The 17,789-nt window shown below is 42.6% G+C and overlaps 1 protein-coding gene across 2 annotated transcripts in view; it reads right to left on the reverse strand.

Annotated features, from left to right (window-relative positions):
• Window positions 1–639: 639 nt before the first annotated feature.
• rpl38 (ribosomal protein L38) overlaps window positions 640–17,789 on the reverse strand; it is a 54,115-nt gene continuing 36,965 nt past the window's right edge. Inside the window, exons 1-5 of one of the 2 annotated variants that reach the window (XM_068058190.1) lie at window positions 14,729–14,789; window positions 14,482–14,523; window positions 9,762–9,822; window positions 3,659–3,781; window positions 640–722 (exon numbers count right to left, since the gene is read on the reverse strand). In XM_068058190.1, coding sequence (XP_067914291.1) covers window positions 697–722; window positions 3,659–3,781; window positions 9,762–9,822; window positions 14,482–14,484 — 213 coding nt within the window. In that variant the 5' untranslated portion in view covers window positions 14,485–14,523; window positions 14,729–14,789 and the 3' untranslated portion in view covers window positions 640–696. Of the gene's footprint in view, window positions 723–3,658; window positions 3,782–9,761; window positions 9,823–14,481; window positions 14,524–14,728; window positions 14,790–17,789 lie in introns of those variants that run through there. The other variant, XM_068058189.1, reaches the window with a different exon arrangement.

Below are 17,789 nucleotides of genomic sequence, written 5' to 3' on the forward strand. Positions count from 1 at the left end.
GTAAGTTCTCCAGTTTTCCTAGTCAATATTTTTAAAATCTCATCCAACAAACACTAGGGACAAAATTACCAGTCATCTCTCATTGCTGACTGTGGGAGGCTTGTGCACAAGCTGGCTGTAATAATTCCTGACACTACATGGGCGGCACAGTGGCGCAGTGGTTAGCACCGCAGCCTCACCCAGGGACCCGGGTTCGATTCCGGGTACTGCCTGTGTGGAGTTTGCAAGTTCTCCCCGTGTCTGCGCGGGTTTTCTCCGGGTGCTCCGGTTTCCTCCCACAAGCCAAAAGACTTGCAGGTTGATAGGTAAATTGGCCATTATAAATTGTCACTAGTATAGGTAGGTGGTAGGGAAATATAGGGACAGGTGGGGATGTTTGTTGGGAATATGGGATTAGTGTAGGATTAGTATAAAATGGGTGGTTGATGTTCGGCACAGACTCGGTGGGCCGAAGGGCCTGTTTCAGTGCTGTATCTTTAATCTAATCTTAATCTTAATGACTACACTTAGTACAGTACTAGATTGACTGATGCACTTAGGGATGTCCTGGGGGTCACAAAAAGGCACTATTTCAGTGCAGGTTCTCTTAGCAAATTATCTGCTGTTTAGATGTGTAGAAATACCACAAAACACAAAAGCAACTTTTGTAGCGTCTTTTTATTCAACAGAATTTGAACATCTAGAGATTTCAGCTCCTTATTTCAGTTCTTTCACAGCCAGACCTGGTGAAACAAAAAAAAAATGTTCAAGGGTTAGGATAATAAAGCATTCAAAAGAATCACATCAATTGTATTCTTTTAAGAAATGTTAGAAGGAAGAAATACATTAGTCTCCTACTTTGTTGGAAGCAATTTAAAAAAAAAAAATCTAAAACTCAGCTACGCCACCAGAAAAATGTATATTTATTTGGCACTTTTTACCGCAGGTCTCAAAGCCAATGAAGTCCTTTTAGTGTAGTCACTGTTATAATGTAGAAAATATGGCAAACAATTTCACACTGCATGCTGTCACAAACAATGAGGTAACGACCAGATAATTTTGGCAAGGATACCAGATATAATTGCCCAGCTCTTCACTGAATAGTATCACAGAACTTGTATGCTTTTATTGAGGGCGCAGACAGGGCTGTGGTTTGAAAGACAACAGCTCAGCCATGCAGCACTTCCTCAGTGTCAGCTTGGATTTTCTGTTCAAATCTCTGGAATGGGACTTAAACCCATAACCTCCGGACTCAAAAGAAAGAGTGCAAGCCACTGAGCCACACAATCTGACCAGCTCTAAGGTGACAGGTTACAAAAAGTTAGGGCAGGGTTTCAACGTCAGTCATACAGCACAGAAACAGGCCCTTCGGCTCATTGTGTCTGTGCCAGCCATCAAACACCTATCTATTCTAATCCCATTTTCCAGCACTTGGCCCGTAGCCTTGTATGCTATGGCCTTTCAAGTGCTCATCTAAATACTTCTTAAATGTTGTGAAGGTTCCTGCCTCTACCACCTCTTCAGGCAGTGTGTTCCAGATTCCAACCACCCTCTGGGTGAAAAATTATTTCCTCAAATCCCATATAAACCTCCTGCCCCTTACCTCAAATTTATGCCCCCTGGTCATGGACACCTCCGCGAAGGGAAAAAGTTTCTTCCTATATACCCTATCTATGCCCCTCATAATTTTGTATACCTCAATCAGGTCCCCCCTCAGTCTTCTCTGCTCTAAGGAAAACAACCCTAGCCTATCCAGTCTCTCTTCATAGCTGAAATGCTCCAGCCCAGGCAACATCCTGGTGAATCTCCTCTGCACCCTCTCCAGTGCAATCACATCCTTCCTATAGCATGGCAACCAGAACTGTACAAAGTACTCCAGCTGTGGCTTAACTAGCATTTTATACAGCTCCACCATAACCTCCCTGCTCTTATATTCTATGCCTCGTCTAATAAAGGCAAGTATTCCATATGCTTTCCTAACCACCTTATCTACCAGTGCTACTGCCTTCAGTGATCTATGGACAAGCACACCAAACTCCCTCTGACCCTCTGCATTTCCTAGGGTCCTACCACCCGTTGTATATTCCCTTGCCTTGTTAGTCCTCCCAAAATGCATCACCTCACATTTCTCAGGATTAAATTCCATTTGCCACTTCTCTGCCCATCTTATCAGCCCATCTATATTGTCCTGTAATCTAAGGCTTTCCTCTTCACCATTTACGACACTATCCATTTTCGTGTAATCTGCGAACTTACTGATCATACCTCCTATATTCATGTCTAAATCATTAATGTACAATACAAACAGCAAGGGTCCCAGCACCGATCCCTGCGGTGCACCACTGGTTCTTTGGGAACTCGGTGAACCGATCCTTTGTCCCCTGCATCCCCAGGTCAAAATACCTGAAGGGGATATGGTTCAGAGTGGCTATGGAGTGCACCAAAAACTAGGAGCATAGAGCTAAAGTGAAACAGAAACTGGCATGTGGAAGTGATGCTCCCTCTCCATTGTGGAGAAGAAACTGGCCATCAGGTGCAAGGTCTCTCAGTGTTGCTGGACGTGGTGCAGTTCTAGCCCATACCAGTTCCTACACCATGGAGGTCACCCAAGCCATCTTCCATTTTATCTGGAGATCGAAAATGGACTGTGTCTGCAGGGATATGATGTATAGTGGTTCAGACTTCATAAGTAAAGGCATCTTCAAATGGACAACTGGCACCAAAATTAAAATAGGACTTATGGAGATGCAGACCCTGGCCACATGCAGAAAATATGTTTTCCCTGGCTGTGGGGTCTAGAACCAGGGGATACAGTCTCAGAATAAGATGTAGGATTAAATGAGGAGGAATTTCTTCACTTAGAGGGTGGTGAATCTGTGGAATACTCTACCCCAGAGAGCTGTGGAGGTAGTCATTGCGTATATTCAAGACAGAGATTGATCGATTTCTAGATAGTAAAGATATCAATGGATATAGGGGTAGTGCAGGAAAATGGCATTGAGATAGATCAGCCATGATCTATTTGAATGGCAGAGCAGGCTTGAGGGGCCAAATAGCCTACTCCTGCTCCGATTTCCTATGTTCCTATAATTCATCTGTATCAGGATTTTTCTATGTGCCAACTGGAACTTGTGGAAGTTGAGATGGTGATCAGCAACATTCATGCACAGTGGGACGTATGCATTTAGCTCCTACTCACTTGATCAATATTGTCCAATCCATTAATTAAAACGGAATACACCAAGATCAATTTATATTGCCAAACAGATAAATGTCTTTCCAGTCCTTCAAAGTATGTCTAACCTTGCATGCATGGATCTCTAGTTTAAAGCCATAGCCCATTTATATGTGGCAGCACACAAAGTGCATGCAAAGATTCTTTCAGCTCTAACTGCTGATCCACACAAAATTTTGCTCCAGCACATGGAGATGAATTTTACCAGCCCTCAGGGGGTGGGTAGAGGCCAGGTGGCATGACTTACCTTCCTGCTACCATGCCAGTGGCAAGAAAGGTAGCAGATAGCCCACCTGCCCAAAGCCCAATTGAAACTGAGCCACTTAGTGACCTCCTCCTGCCTCAGCTGGCATTTTACCATCCACTGGGGAATCCCACTGTGTGGTTCCCCCTCCCCCACCCTCCCCTCCCCAAACCAAAGTGTACATTCTGTAAATTTCTTACCTGGAGGCAGAGACTGTTTCAGTTTTTCAGCCTTTTCTTTGTCTGTTATGACTAATGTGTATAGGTACCTGCTGCACCGTACTTTGAATTTTACATTGTCCTTGTTCTTCTTAATTTTCACAGCTACATAAAACAAAGACAAATTGCCTTCATACAGCAGACTACAAGAACCAATCTTTACAGAGCTATCCAAAATTACATACAGGCTTCTTAGAATAGCATTTGAAGACAGATGACTGACATCAGCTCTCAGGAGTTGTCTGACAAAAGTGAATGGAGATCTCATCCTTTCCAGGGTCACTAACTATACGAACCAACTTAATTTGGCCAGTACCTGAGTCAATCTAAATTCTCCATCACAAGCATGTAATGAAAATTAATTTCTATATCTACCTTCACATCAGGATAAAAAAAAAAAGACCTCTGATCCAGGTAAATCAGAATTATGTGCAGACTACTAGATCAGTCTCAGTTAGAAGGGCTGATCTGCTTGACTGGCAGTTCATTTTTCACGAGTGGATCGAACTACATTGTAGATATTCCAGGAAATAATGTGTCATTGATTGAGTTACAGAAAAACAGGTCTTCAGTCCCCTTTGCTATTAACTAGTTCACAAAATGTATGTATGAGTTTCACATGCCCCCATGAACACCATCCTCCTGCTTCTCCACCTAACCCATTAAAAAGGTTAGATTTATAATTTGATTTAGAGATACAGCACTGAAACAGGCCCTTTGGCCCACCAAGTCTGTGCCGACCATCAACCACCCATTTATACTAATCCTACACTAATCCCATATTCCTACCACATCCCCACCTGTCCCTATATTTCCCTACTACCTACCTATACTAGGGGCAATTTACAATGGCCAATTTACCCATCAACCTGCAAGTCTTTGGCATGTGGGAGGAAACCGGAGCACCCGGAGGAAACCCACGCAGACACAGGGAGAACTTGCAAACTCCACACAGGCAGTACCCAGAATTGAACTCTGGTCGCTGGAGCTGTGAGGCTGCAGTGCTAACCACAGCGCCACTGTGTTAGCTTCCAAGTTGATCTGTCGCCAACTGGAAATTCTTACCCTCAGTGACAGGTTTATCTTAATTCAACGAGCTAGGCTGACTGGTCCATTAAGTGCTCTCCAGCACTGCGGACGCATCTGACTCATCAGAATGCGCGAGTCCACCGGTTCCAGTTTACAATTCCCAACTCCCCATGTAAAAGGCTCTGGCAAACTGACATGTCTGCCTCTGCAACCTTCCTTCCACGCACCCTCCTATTCCAGCACAAACTGAACTTGCACTGCAAAACACTACTGCCCAAATTTAGTTTGAAAGAACTGAAGCTAGGCAAAAGCTGACATTAAATACTGAAATAATTTAACAGGTGGCCTTTTTTAATGTTCCAACCAATACCTTCAATGTCCGCCTTTGAGCAGTAAGAGTCAAAATACCATACTCGTGATTACCCAGCAGCAGAATCTATTCATTAGCTCATCTGGGAAAAGCCAATCCCTTCAAAAATAAAATGCCTGGAAATGGAAGATCATCCCACATAACTGAAGACAACAATTAAAAAAAAAAAAATCATGCCTCCCTCTACTTAGTTTCCCCATTTACCCTTTAGTGTACAGCTTCAGTACAAACCCTGGATAAAATCGAAGACTGGGTAATAGCCTGTGGTTACTTGGTTAAGACTACACAAGCAATGGGTGCCCCCACCATCTGCCTCTCAGAACTCCCAACAGGTTCAATACACATGGCACAAGTACTCAGTAGTTTTCTATCTCTACAGAATGACTACTTTGAATAGAAACCACAACTGCACTCCACAATATCAAGGGTATGCATCCTTCAAATGGGCAAATTCAAATGTTGTCATTCACAACAATCTCAAAGATTGGTATTAGCATCGATATTAAGAATTTAGTATGAACATCCAGGCTATAAGGTTCAACCACTACTCGAGAATTTCCCTCCCAACGTTACTGTTTTTGCACTCAGGATTGGAACAACTGCCAAATTAGCAGCAAAAAAAAAAAACACTCTACCCCTGCACCTCAAGCCCAAACTTGAATATCCATACTCCTGTTAAATTAACATCTCCCACATTGGCTATCCTGGTGGCCTCAAACAGGACTCTCAGTTTCTAACTGACCATTTTGTATTGTGGAATTTCATCCACTGTAAACTACACAAACTCTCATCTTGGGTACTTATAGCAGGAGGGCTGCTAATTCCATTTATCTATACTTGACTCAAACCCAGCTCTCATCACCAACCACACAATGGTTATAACACAGAAGGGTCCATTGCCAGCTTTCAAGAGCTGTTAATTGTTAATTTAATTACATGCAGATGGAGGGCACTAATTGGGGTTTTACTTCATCACATATTTGGTTGATTATTTAAGTATAAAAAGAGACATTTATTGAAGCTGTAGTGTGGTTGAGTTAGGAGGTGTTTGTAATGTTTCACTGTAAATAAATGCAAGACGGAGTAAAAGATTGGCTCCAGTGCTATCCTTCATCAACTGGCATTCCAAAATGCAACAAGAACAACTCAACTAGTCCCACCTGCCCTTTCCTCATAGCCCTACAGATTCTCTTTTCAGGTATGCATCCAATTATTCCCTTTTGAAAGCCCAGATTGAATCTGCCTCGACCACACTCTCAGGCAAGGCACTGCAGATCCTAACCACTTGCTGCATAAAAACATTCAGCCAACTTCATACCTATGTTGCCACTGTCCATTTTATTCCATGGGTTCAACTTTGCTGGCAAGTCTATTACGTGGCACTTTAACGCACACTTTTTGGAATCCACATACATCACATCAACTACATCACCCTCACGAACCATACCTCCACAATTTACTCTCACTTCCCTCAACATCCTCAGATGCATCCCATCCAGCGCCAGTGACTTTATCAACTCAAGCGCAGCCAACCATTCTAATACCACCACCACCAATTTATAGCCTATCCAGTATCTGAACTACCTCCTCTTTAACTATGAGCTGGGCAGCATCATCTTCCTCGGTAAAGAGATGCAAAGTACTCAATTAGTACCTCAGCTATGCCCTCTGCCTCCACACATAGATTCCACTTTATGGTCCCTAAATTGGCCCCACCTCTCCTCTTAACACCATTTTACTGTTTTTATGCTTCTAAAATACTTTTGGATTTCTTTTGTTAGCTCTTAGTATCTTCTCAATCTCTGCCTCTGATTTCCTTTTTCACCTCCCCTCTTGAACTTTCAATATTCAGCCTGGCTCTTAAATGTATCTACCTGACATCAGTCATACGCCCCCTTTTTCTGCTTCATCTTGCTCGCCATTTCTATCATCCAGGGAGGTCTGACTTTGCTTGTCCTACCTTTCGCTCTTGTGGGAACATACTTCAATTGGACCCAAACCATCTCCTCTTTAAAGACAACCTTTTGTTTTTAAGCTTTGCCTGCCAATCTCGGATTCCAATTTACCTGTGACAGATTGTTCTCATCCCACTCCTCCAATCCTCTAGATTACTAGATTAGATTGCCCCTTGTCCATGGCTAACCTAAACCTTATACAAACATATCAATTAGGAGCAGAAGTAGGCCACTCGGTCCCTCGAGCCTGCTCCACCATGCAATAAGCTCATGGCTGAATGGATTTCTCCACATTACCACCTACCCCGATAATTTTTCACCCCCTCGCTATATTCCACTTGACCTAACTCATTCCCCAGAAGCAGCAATGCTTCCTTCTTTGTTGGACAGGAACCATGATCAAGAAAATTCTCCTGAACACACTTCAGAGACTATTTTCCCCCTCTCTGCCCTTTATACTATCCCAGTCTATATTAGGGTAGTAATGGGAGACTTTATCCTATGGTTTTTGCACCTCTCTAAATTCCCTGAAAATTTGCTCCTCCATCTTCCCCACTAGTTGGTGGCCTATAGAATACACCTACTAGTGTAATGATATCCAGTATGTAATGGTACCCCTATTGTTTAATCAAATAGATTCAGTCCTTGATCCCTCCAGGACATCCTCTCTCCAATATAATATTCTCCTTAATCATTAGTCACCACTCCTCCTTTCTTTCCTTTCCTATCTTTCCTAAACACCTTGTGTCCAGGAATATTTAGTACCCATTCCTGCCATTTTCTGAGCCAGGCAGTTATCACCAATATCATATTCCGACTTAGCTATCTGCACCTGCAGCCCACCAACCTTACTTACCATGCTTGGTGTGCTTACATACATGCACTGTACACCTAATTTAGACTTTATTGCATTACCTTAGTGTGACCCCATGTAATATTTGTTTCTTACTCTAGGGCTATCTGCTTCCACCAACTCTTTGTGCACCTTGTTTATCCTTCCTAATGTTGCATCCTGTTTTCCATTCTCCTGCCAAGATAGTTTAAACTCTCCCAACAGCACTAGCAAACCATCCCAGCTGTTTAGGTGCAACCTATCCAGCCTGTATAGGTCCCACCTTCCACCACCACCAACACCCCCCCCTCCCGAAAAAAAAAGTCCCAATGCCCTACCAATCTAAAGCACTCCTTCCTGCATCATCTCTCCAGTCACACATTCATCTGCTCGATCTTGTTTCTATACTCAATAGCATGTGGCACTGACGGATATGTTTTTAATTAGCCCCAGTGTCACCCAGATCAAAAAAAGTTTCTCAGTAAGGTGTCAGTTCATCCAATTATCTGCATATTTATACTTCACTTCCAAGACATGCTACCAATGGCTTAATGGGGAAAAATGCACAGCCAAGCATTATTGTCTGCAAGCCAGCAAAGTCCAGGTTGGTGCTGAATCATCAGGTACGGGCATTCCTTTATCCACCAACTGACCTCAGCTGAGAAAATACATCACCAAAGCAAAAATACTACAAGAGCAGCAAAATACTGCAGAATCTGGAACCCTGAAATGAGAACAGAAAGTGCCAAAAATACTCAGCAGGTCTGGCAGCATCTGTGGAGAGAGAAAGAGTTAATGTTTCAGGTCTGCGACTCTTCATCAGGTGCAGACCTGAAACGTTAACTGTTTCCCTCTACACAGATGCTACCAGACCCACTAAGTATTTCCAGCACTCCGTTCTCAATGCACCACCAGGTTTGACTCCAATGGCACCCTCCAAGGTGAGCAAGGCAATATTCATTGCCTGTGCTTTACAAGGACATTTGACAATCTAGCTGCAACAGGAATTTTCCGAAGGACTGAATCACTCCAGAGACAAACGATTGCAATGGACAAGTGAAACTAAACTCCCCAAAAACTCAAAAGTGGAGATAACTTTTTCTCTTAAATGTTCAGATATATAGTTAAATATCTACAAAACTATACTAAGTAGGGCTTAAGATAACAAGTGATGACTTCAGGAAATAAGTACTGCAGTAGTCCAATATTTAGCATGATTAAAATAAAGAATTCTGGGAAGACTCAATTTGGGCAACATGGAGAAACAGAATTGATGTCTCACGATCATGCATCATAATGGAAAAAATTCAAGATAAAACAGTTTTACACGTATGAGGTAGGGAAGGGGTGTGGGACAGAAATTTTTTTAAAAAGGGAAAGTTTGAGATAGGCAGGAGATTAAATGTGAAAAGGAATGATGGGTGTGAGACAGAGGGGTTGCAATGGGCCAAGTAAGGAACAAAAAAAATGCATTTAGAGAAGCTATAAATACCAACAGCAAAATCAATGCCAGCACCTGCTGTCTAGAAAATGGCAACAGTGGTTATGACTTTCGCTGCCTCTGCACTTGCTTAAAACTTGATATTTCTAACTTTTTCCAGTTTTGATGAAAGGTCACCAAACTGAAACGTTAACTGTTTCTCTTTCCAGATGCTGCCTGATCTGTTGAGTATTTCCAGCATTTTGTGTTTTTAAAATCAGATTTCCAGCATCCACAGTATTTTGTTCTTGTATTCAAGTATGATAATCTGGTCACCAACACTATGCTGGTGTCTGACATAATACCCTAAATAAAAGTTGACATTCCTCAGTGAATCCAAATTTACAGCTTAAATCGCTGCCCTTCACGTCACATCTCAAACTGATTCTAGTTTTTAAAAAGTCTTACAATTCACTTACATTTTGCATCTTTTCTTCTTGCCGTTAGCAAAAAGTCTTTGATTTCTGCAATCATCTGAGGCTGTTTGAATACAAATAGTAAAATGAATATTTTAGTTTTAAAGCTATAGACAAAAGCACTACTAGTTACAAAAATGTTTTGACACCTTACATCTGTAAAAACTAGTTAATTTCACAACAGTAGTTCTTTCTTGGAGGAGGGAGTTGCACTCTACTTGAATCAATTTTTGACTTAACCTCTAATTTACACTTCAAATTTTGCATCAGTGTTATGCTGTTTTGGCTTCAGACAAGACATTAACTTGGAATGAACGGATGGTCACAAAGTTGAAAAGAATACCATTAACTCCAACAATATACACTGCTGTGAAAGGGTCATTATATTTCTTTCTAGAGCATAGAGCAAAAGTAGGCCAGTCAGCCGATCGAGCCTGCTCCGCCATTCAATATGATCATGGCTGATCTTCCACTTCAATGCCTTTTTCCCCACACTATCCCCATATCCCTTTATATCATTGGTATTTAGAAATCTGTCAATCTCTACTTTAAACATACTCAATGACTGAGCTTCCACAGCCCTCTGGGATAGAGAATTCCAAAGATTCAAAAACCTCTAAGTAAAGAAATTTCTCCTCATCTGTGTCCTAAGTGACTTCCCCATTATTTTGAAATTGTGTTCCCTGGTTCTAGACTGCCCAACCAGGGAATACATCTTATCTGCATCTACCCTGTCTATCCCCTTTAGTATTTTGTAGGTCTCAACGAGATCACCTCTCATTCTTCGAAGCACTAGAGAATACAGGCTCAGTTTCCCCAATCTCTCTTCATAGGACAGTCCTGCCGTCCCAGGAACAAGTCTGGTGAACGTTCATTGCACTCCCTCTATGGCAATAATATTCTTCCCAAGGTAAGGGGACCAAAACTGCACACAGTACTCCAGGTGCAGTCTAACCAAGGTTCAATACAACTGAAGCAAGACTTCACTACTCCTGTACTCAAATCCTCTTTAGCGCTAAAGGCTAATCATTAGCCTTCCTAACTGCTTGCTGCACCTGCATGTTAGCTTGGTGACTTATTGACAAGGACACCCAGGTCCATTTCTAATCTCACCATTTATGAAATACTCTGCACATCTGTTCCTCTTACCAAAATTGATAACCTTGTTTCCACAAGATCTTGCCCACTCGCTAAGTCTGTCCAAATTCACTTGAAGCCACTTTGCATCTTCCTCACAACACACATTCCCACGTAGTTTTGTGTCATCCACGAACTTGGAAAGATTACATTTGGTCCCCACATCCAAAATCATTGATAATATATTGTGAAAAGCTGGGGCCCCAAGTACTGATCCTTGCAGTACCAGAGTCACAGCCTGCCAACGCGAGAATGACCCATTTATTCCTACTGTTTTCTGCCTGTTAATCAATCCTTAATCCATGTCAGTATATCACCAACTATCCCATGCACTTTAATTTTGCTAATTAACCTCCTGTCGAGGACATGATCAAAAGCCTTCTGAAAGCCCAGTATACTACGTCCACTGACTCCTCTTCATCAATTCTGTTAGTAACATCCTCAAAAAAACTCCAACAGGTTCGTCAAACATGATTTCCCATTCATAAATCCATGTTGACTATGTCCAATTCTTCAAGTATCCACTTATCACATCCTTTAGGATGGATTCTAGCATCTTCCCTACTACTGATGTAAGGCTAACAAGTCTGTAGTTCCCCATTTTATCTCTCCCTCCCTTCTTAAATAGTGGGGTAACATTTGCTACTTTCTAATCTGCCGGAACCATTCCGGAATCTATAGAATTTTGGAAGATGATCACCAATGCATTCATTATCTGCATAGCTACCTCTTTCAACACTCTGGGAAGTAGAATATCAGGTCCTGAGGACTTAATCAACCTTCAGCCCCACTAACTTCTCCAATACAATCTTACCAATACTAATTTCCTTCAATTCCTCATTCCCCCTAATCCTGGGAGATTTCTTGTATCTTCCTGACAAATATATGAATAGGAAGGGAATAGAGGGATATGGGCCCCGGAAGTGCAGAAGGTGTTAGTTTAGGCAGGCATCAAGATCGGCGCAGGCTTGGAGGGCCGAATGGCTTGTTCCTGTGCTGTACTGTTCTTTGTTCGTTCCTCAGTGAAGACAGACACAAAGTAATCATTTAGCTTCTCAGCCATTTCTCTATTCCCTATTACAAATTCTCCTAAATGCCTGTAATGGACCCATATTTGTCTTAGCCAAACACTTCTTTTTTTATATATCTATACACAACAGTTTTTAGTTTTTGTACTGCTAAACACAAAAGATGGTCTATGATCTATAGGCAGCTTCTGAGCCACTTGCATTCATATAGTAATTTTAATGTAGTTCTTTTGGGCCTCCTTATCTCGAGAGACAATGGATACGCGCCTGGAGGTGGTCAGTGGTTTGTGAAGCAGCGCCTGGAGTGGCTATAAAGGCCAATTCTGGAGTGACAGGCTCTTCCACAGGTGCTGCAGAGAAATTTGTTTGTTGGGGCTGTTGCACAGTTGGCTCTGTAATTTTAATGTAGTAACGCACCCCAAAGAGCATGACCAGACAAAAGCTGACACCAAGCCAAAAAATGTGCTATGATAAAACTTTGCTAAACAGCATCTTAAATGAGTAAGTGGGAGTGGGAAGATGGAGGCTGAGGTTTATGTAGGGAATTTCAGAGCCTTGGGCGTAGAGAGCTCAAGGCACGGCCGGAAAAGGGTGGGTCAAAGGGTGCATACGACAGACTGGAATTGGAGGAATGTAGAGTTCTTGGAGGATTGTAGGGCTGGAGGGATGGAAAGAGGTCAAATCATGATCGGATTTAGACACAAGATGAGATTTTTTTTTAAAAATAAAAGAACGAGGTTGGTGGACTGGAGCCAGTGTCGATCAACAAGCACAAGGTGAAGGGGAATTTGTACAGACTAGGATACAGGCAGAGTTTTGGGTGACTTCACATTTATGGGGAGGTTGAAGACGGTGAGCCTGCCAGTCAGCATGCTAAAGGCAGAGCAATGTGATCCCACATCCAATGGATCAGATCAAAGCTGAAAAACTGCCACATCCAGTAGTGAATGATGGTGCATAATCAAACAACGAACAGGATGAAGAGGCTCCACAAACATCCCCAATGATGGCAGAGCTCAGCATGAGTGCAAAAGTCAAGGTTGACAACAGTTGTAGCCATCTTCATCTAGAATTGCAGGGTAGATGATCCATCTGAACCTCCTACTAAAAAGGTCCCATCACAAAAAAAATGAAGTCTTCAGCCAATTCAATTCACTCCACAGGTTATCAAAAAATGGCTGAAGGCACTGGATACAGCAAAGATAAAGGATGGGCCCCAACATCCTGGCCGCAATGAAGACTTGCACTCCGGAACTAGACGCACCTCTAGCTCTATTTCAGCACAGCTACAACACTGGCATCTATCAAAGTGGACAATTGCCCAAGTATGTCCACACAAAAAAAACCAAATTCAATCCAGCCTATAACCCCCCATCAGTACACTCTCAACCATCAGCAAAGTGATGGAAAGCATTGTCAGCAATGCACTTACTCACTAATGCTCTGCCAAAACCACCTGGCTCCAGACCTCATTACAGCTGCAGTCCAACAAATTCCAGGAGGAGAGAGTGACTGCCCTTGACATTAAGGCAGCATTTGACTACCTATGGCATCAAGGAGCCCTGGCAAAATTGAAATCAATGGGAATCGGGGGGGAAACTCTCCACTGGTTGCAGTCATATCCCTAACACAAAGTTGAGATTGTTGGAGGCCAATCAGCTCAGCCCCAGGAGTGCTCTTCAGCATAATCATGATCAAAGGCCTCCCCTCCTTACTAATATCATAAATGGGGATGTTTGCTGATGATTGCAGCGTTCAGTTTCATCTGCAATTCCTCAGCTAATGGATATCAGAGTGGATACTAAACAAGCAATGCAACACAGCAAAGGGTGGTGGGGGAAGAAGCGGCAAGGAGATAGAGTTGGGAATAGTCAATATACATGTAAGCTGGCATCACATCTTTGAACGATGTCTCCTAAGAGAAGTACGCAGATGTGAAATACGAAGTAGCCTAGCATGGATCTTTGAGGGACTCCAGAGGCAACTTCAGCATTGTTTCTGAAGCATTCAATCCACTCCACACGATAAAATAGTGAATAATGTAACAACTGGAAACATACAAATTAGGAGCAAGAATAGGCCACTCGGTCCTTCGAGCCTGCTCCACCATTCAAGAAGCTCATGGAAGAACTGATTACCACCTAACCCCGAAAACCTTCCACCCCCTTGCAGTCGCTGAATATTAAAAAAAAGGGTTACCAGTTGCAGAACATGGGTCACGGGATAGGCAATTCAAAACAGAATTTGAACAGAAGTTTGATACACACACGATCAAAGGACAACTCACTGGATTCGTAAAGCTGGTAGAAATTCAAATGTTGGAACACTGCTTTCACCAGAATGTCAAGCCAGTTTTATTCAATTCAGCTCTCAACAGAAACGAGGGATTAAAACACAACTTTCTGCAGCTATGACACTAACATCTGAGACGATGTAACTCCCAACCTGACACTAGCCGGGGCTCGGCCCGCTCGCAGCTGCAGGCCGGTACCGCGGGTCTCGAACGGTATTTTAACCGGTTTGATTTAAAAACCACATTCCCCCTCACCCGGACTCACCATGGTCGCGATGAATCCAGCGGCGTGGACAGGAACCGCGTTCTGCAAACACAAGAATGGAAACAGGAGTCAGCAATGAAACCGCTTTAAAATATAAAACTTCCGGCCGTCGCGATCTGCTCCCTATAGACAAAGATGAGCCGCTCGACGCTTGATTTCTCGGCTGGAGTCGGCGCTACCCGGATTCCGCGCGATGTGAGGGAGGATGGACAGTGATTGCAAGATGCCGCAGCACCAACTCCATTACCTAAGGCTCAGCCACTCAATAGAAAGAAAGTAGGCCTCAACATCCGGGTATTAAAACAGCGCCCCGACGGATTCCACGCAGGGTCAAAACACACCAACGACTCTCACAACGAAAATGTCGATATGTGGAGCCGCTCTCCCCGTTGTAATGAACAATTTGTATTGGCGCACGCCTTACAATCCAGAAAGCTAACAGACACTAGCCTACAGATTTAAAAATAGTTGCCATGACCCCCAAAAAGCTGACTAGTCCGGATTACATGTGAAAACAAGTAGTTACAGTCACTTTGTAATATAAGCTTCAGATATTCGCACTAAACTTTAACTTGTTTTGGAGATGAAAAATAAATACATGAGAAGACTGAATAAGAAATCCGACTATTCAAAACAAAATTTCTTAATATTTCTAGACTGACCAAGACTATGCTTCCCTGGAAAGTTTAGACTTTTTATCTAAAAAATGGTGCATTACACACTTTTATATTTCAAAATTGATGTATTTTAATCTTAAAAAGGAAAATAAATGATCTAGATTTCCAACAGATCAACTGGAACATTTGTAGTTCAACAGCCACTTCTCACATCAAACCACCTTGGCCACTTCAGGGATATAGGGTCAGGTTTTGCCCTCAAAGTAACGGTGAGTGCCCTGGCCATCATTGCAAATAGTGCAGCAACTTCAGGTGGGGAACAGATGCACGTTTAAATACCAATATCCAAAAATTCCACCTTTAATTTTGCAAAAACAGCATCTTGCTGTCTGCCTCACCATTGAATGGCGTGAAGTCGCTATAGATAGGAACTAAACTAACGGCAGAACGTTGTCTTGTCATTTCAGTTTAACTACCTTTTTAACATGATGTGTTAATTACTGCCAGTCAACCTTTCTGCTACTAAAAATTAACTATGACAAGCGTGAAGTGTCATTCCTTTAGGTTTTAATTGTCAGAGACTTTTAAAAAGACTTGCCTTTTTACTTCTTTGGGTCTTTTTCCTCTCTCAATCCAATCTTTCATTCTTTTCATTTCTCTTTCCATACCTGAGTTTTCATTGAATTCACCCACTCTTAATTCACCCTCCTTCTCAGTGCTTGCGCCTATACTCTCTGGAGTGTAGGAGAATGAGAGGTGATCTCGTTGAAACATACAAGATTCTGAAGGAGCTTTATAGGGGAGACACTGAAAGGTTTTCCCTTGGCTGGGGAATCTAGAGTACAGGACTGAGGAGGAGAAATTTCTTCATTCAAAGGGTTGTGAATCTTTGGAATTCTCTATCCCAGAGGGTTACAGATTCTCAATTGTTTAATATATTTAAGGATGAGATAGATTGTTGCTCTCTCAGGGAATCAAGGGATATGGGGGAACAGGCGGGAAAGTGGAGTTGAGGCGGAAGATCAGCCCCGATCGTATTGAATGGCGGAGCAGCTCGAGGGGTGTATGGTCTACTCCTGCTCCTATTTTTTTTATTTATTTATTTATTTTATTTAGAGATACAGCACTGAAACAGGCCCTTGAGCCCACCAAGTCTGTGCCGACCATTAACCACCCATTTATACTAATCCGACACTAATCCCATATTCCTACCACATCCGTCCCTATATTCCCCTACCACCTACCTATACTAGGGGCAATTTATAATGGCCAATTTACCTATCAACCTGCAAGTCTTTTGGCTGTGGGAGGAAACCGGAGCACCTGGAGGAAACCCACGCAGACACAGGGAGAACTTGCAAACTCCACACCGGCAGTACCCAGAATTGAACCCGGGTGGCTGGAGCTGTGAGGCTGCGGTGCTAACCACTGCGCCGCCCTTTCTTATGTTAATTTCTGCCTCCTTCAATCTGATGGATTTGGGAACTAGAACTACAGTTGGTTGCCCTGCTCCTTCACAATGACATTATCAGGTTGCACTTTCAGCAACTTGAACTGGAAAAAAATTTAGAGCTGAATGTGCAAGGGCAAATCTAATGAATGGCAGATGCCAATAAATGTCCCGCTACACCAAATGTTGGCCCATACAATTCCTTACACCTTTATAGAATATTCTCCAACCCTTCCAGTTTGTACTGTATTGCAATTCCACGATCAGTGAAAACTGCAGGATGTTACTGATATCACAAACGATGAGGAAAAGGTAAGAAAGACTTACATTTATTTGTATTGCATTTTTCACAACCTCAGGATGTCCCAAAAGTGCTTTACAGCCAATGAAGGTTATAATTTTAATCATGTTTTAGTTGGAATGTATCATCTTGTGATGTTGTTGTTCAGATAGGACTGTAAACCTATTGGTCTGTTTCAAAATAGTCCAGTTCAGTTTGGGACTCTTTTCCCCCTCCCCCTCAATCCAACCCAGTAGCCTTCTTCCCTCCAGACAAGGTGAAGCTGGTGGTCCTCTTTTCATTCAAGCTGACAATAATCTTCCTCAACCCTAGTTCAATTTGGTACTCGTTCCCTGTTCCAAATCCATCAGTTTAAGGAGGTGTTATTATTTAATGATTTCTGCAGAAACAAGCCTGGCAGGACAAACTTGGTCAAAATGTTTTATTATAGAAGCAATTTCAACAATCATTTTGGGAATGGTATGATTCCTTGCATGAATTAACTTTTAAAACAGATACCACCACTGAAAAGCATTTAACCCATAATATTTATAGTGGTGTATGTGTAAATCTGTTTTCTCCCTGGCCATCACCATAGCTAAATGGTCAAGTAGGTGGCCAAGTCTTCCTTCAGCAAAGCTAGCACAAGCCAGATATGTGCAAGCATTTTGACAACTGCCTCGCAATAACTCTATTGAGAACACTGTAATTTCCCACTTTCACGCGCAGAGGTGCCTAACTTCCATTCAGCATCCCTGTAGGGTAGCTGGGCTCAGATCAAGGTCTCGGTAGTGCAGAGAATCCAGTTTGAAACATGTTAAAATCCTGTCTGTGCTCAGGTAACTGATCTTAGTAGGAGTGTTTGTAAAAGCTTTGCAATTGGGCTCAGATTTTTTTTTGGGGGGGGGGGGGGGAGGGAAGGATGGAAGGAGCAGAAAGAGGGGAAAATTGGCCGAAGTTC

The sequence above is a fragment of the Heterodontus francisci genome, chromosome 26, assembly GCF_036365525.1.
Source record: "Heterodontus francisci isolate sHetFra1 chromosome 26, sHetFra1.hap1, whole genome shotgun sequence".
NCBI classification, from domain to species: Eukaryota; Metazoa; Chordata; class Chondrichthyes; order Heterodontiformes; family Heterodontidae; genus Heterodontus; species Heterodontus francisci.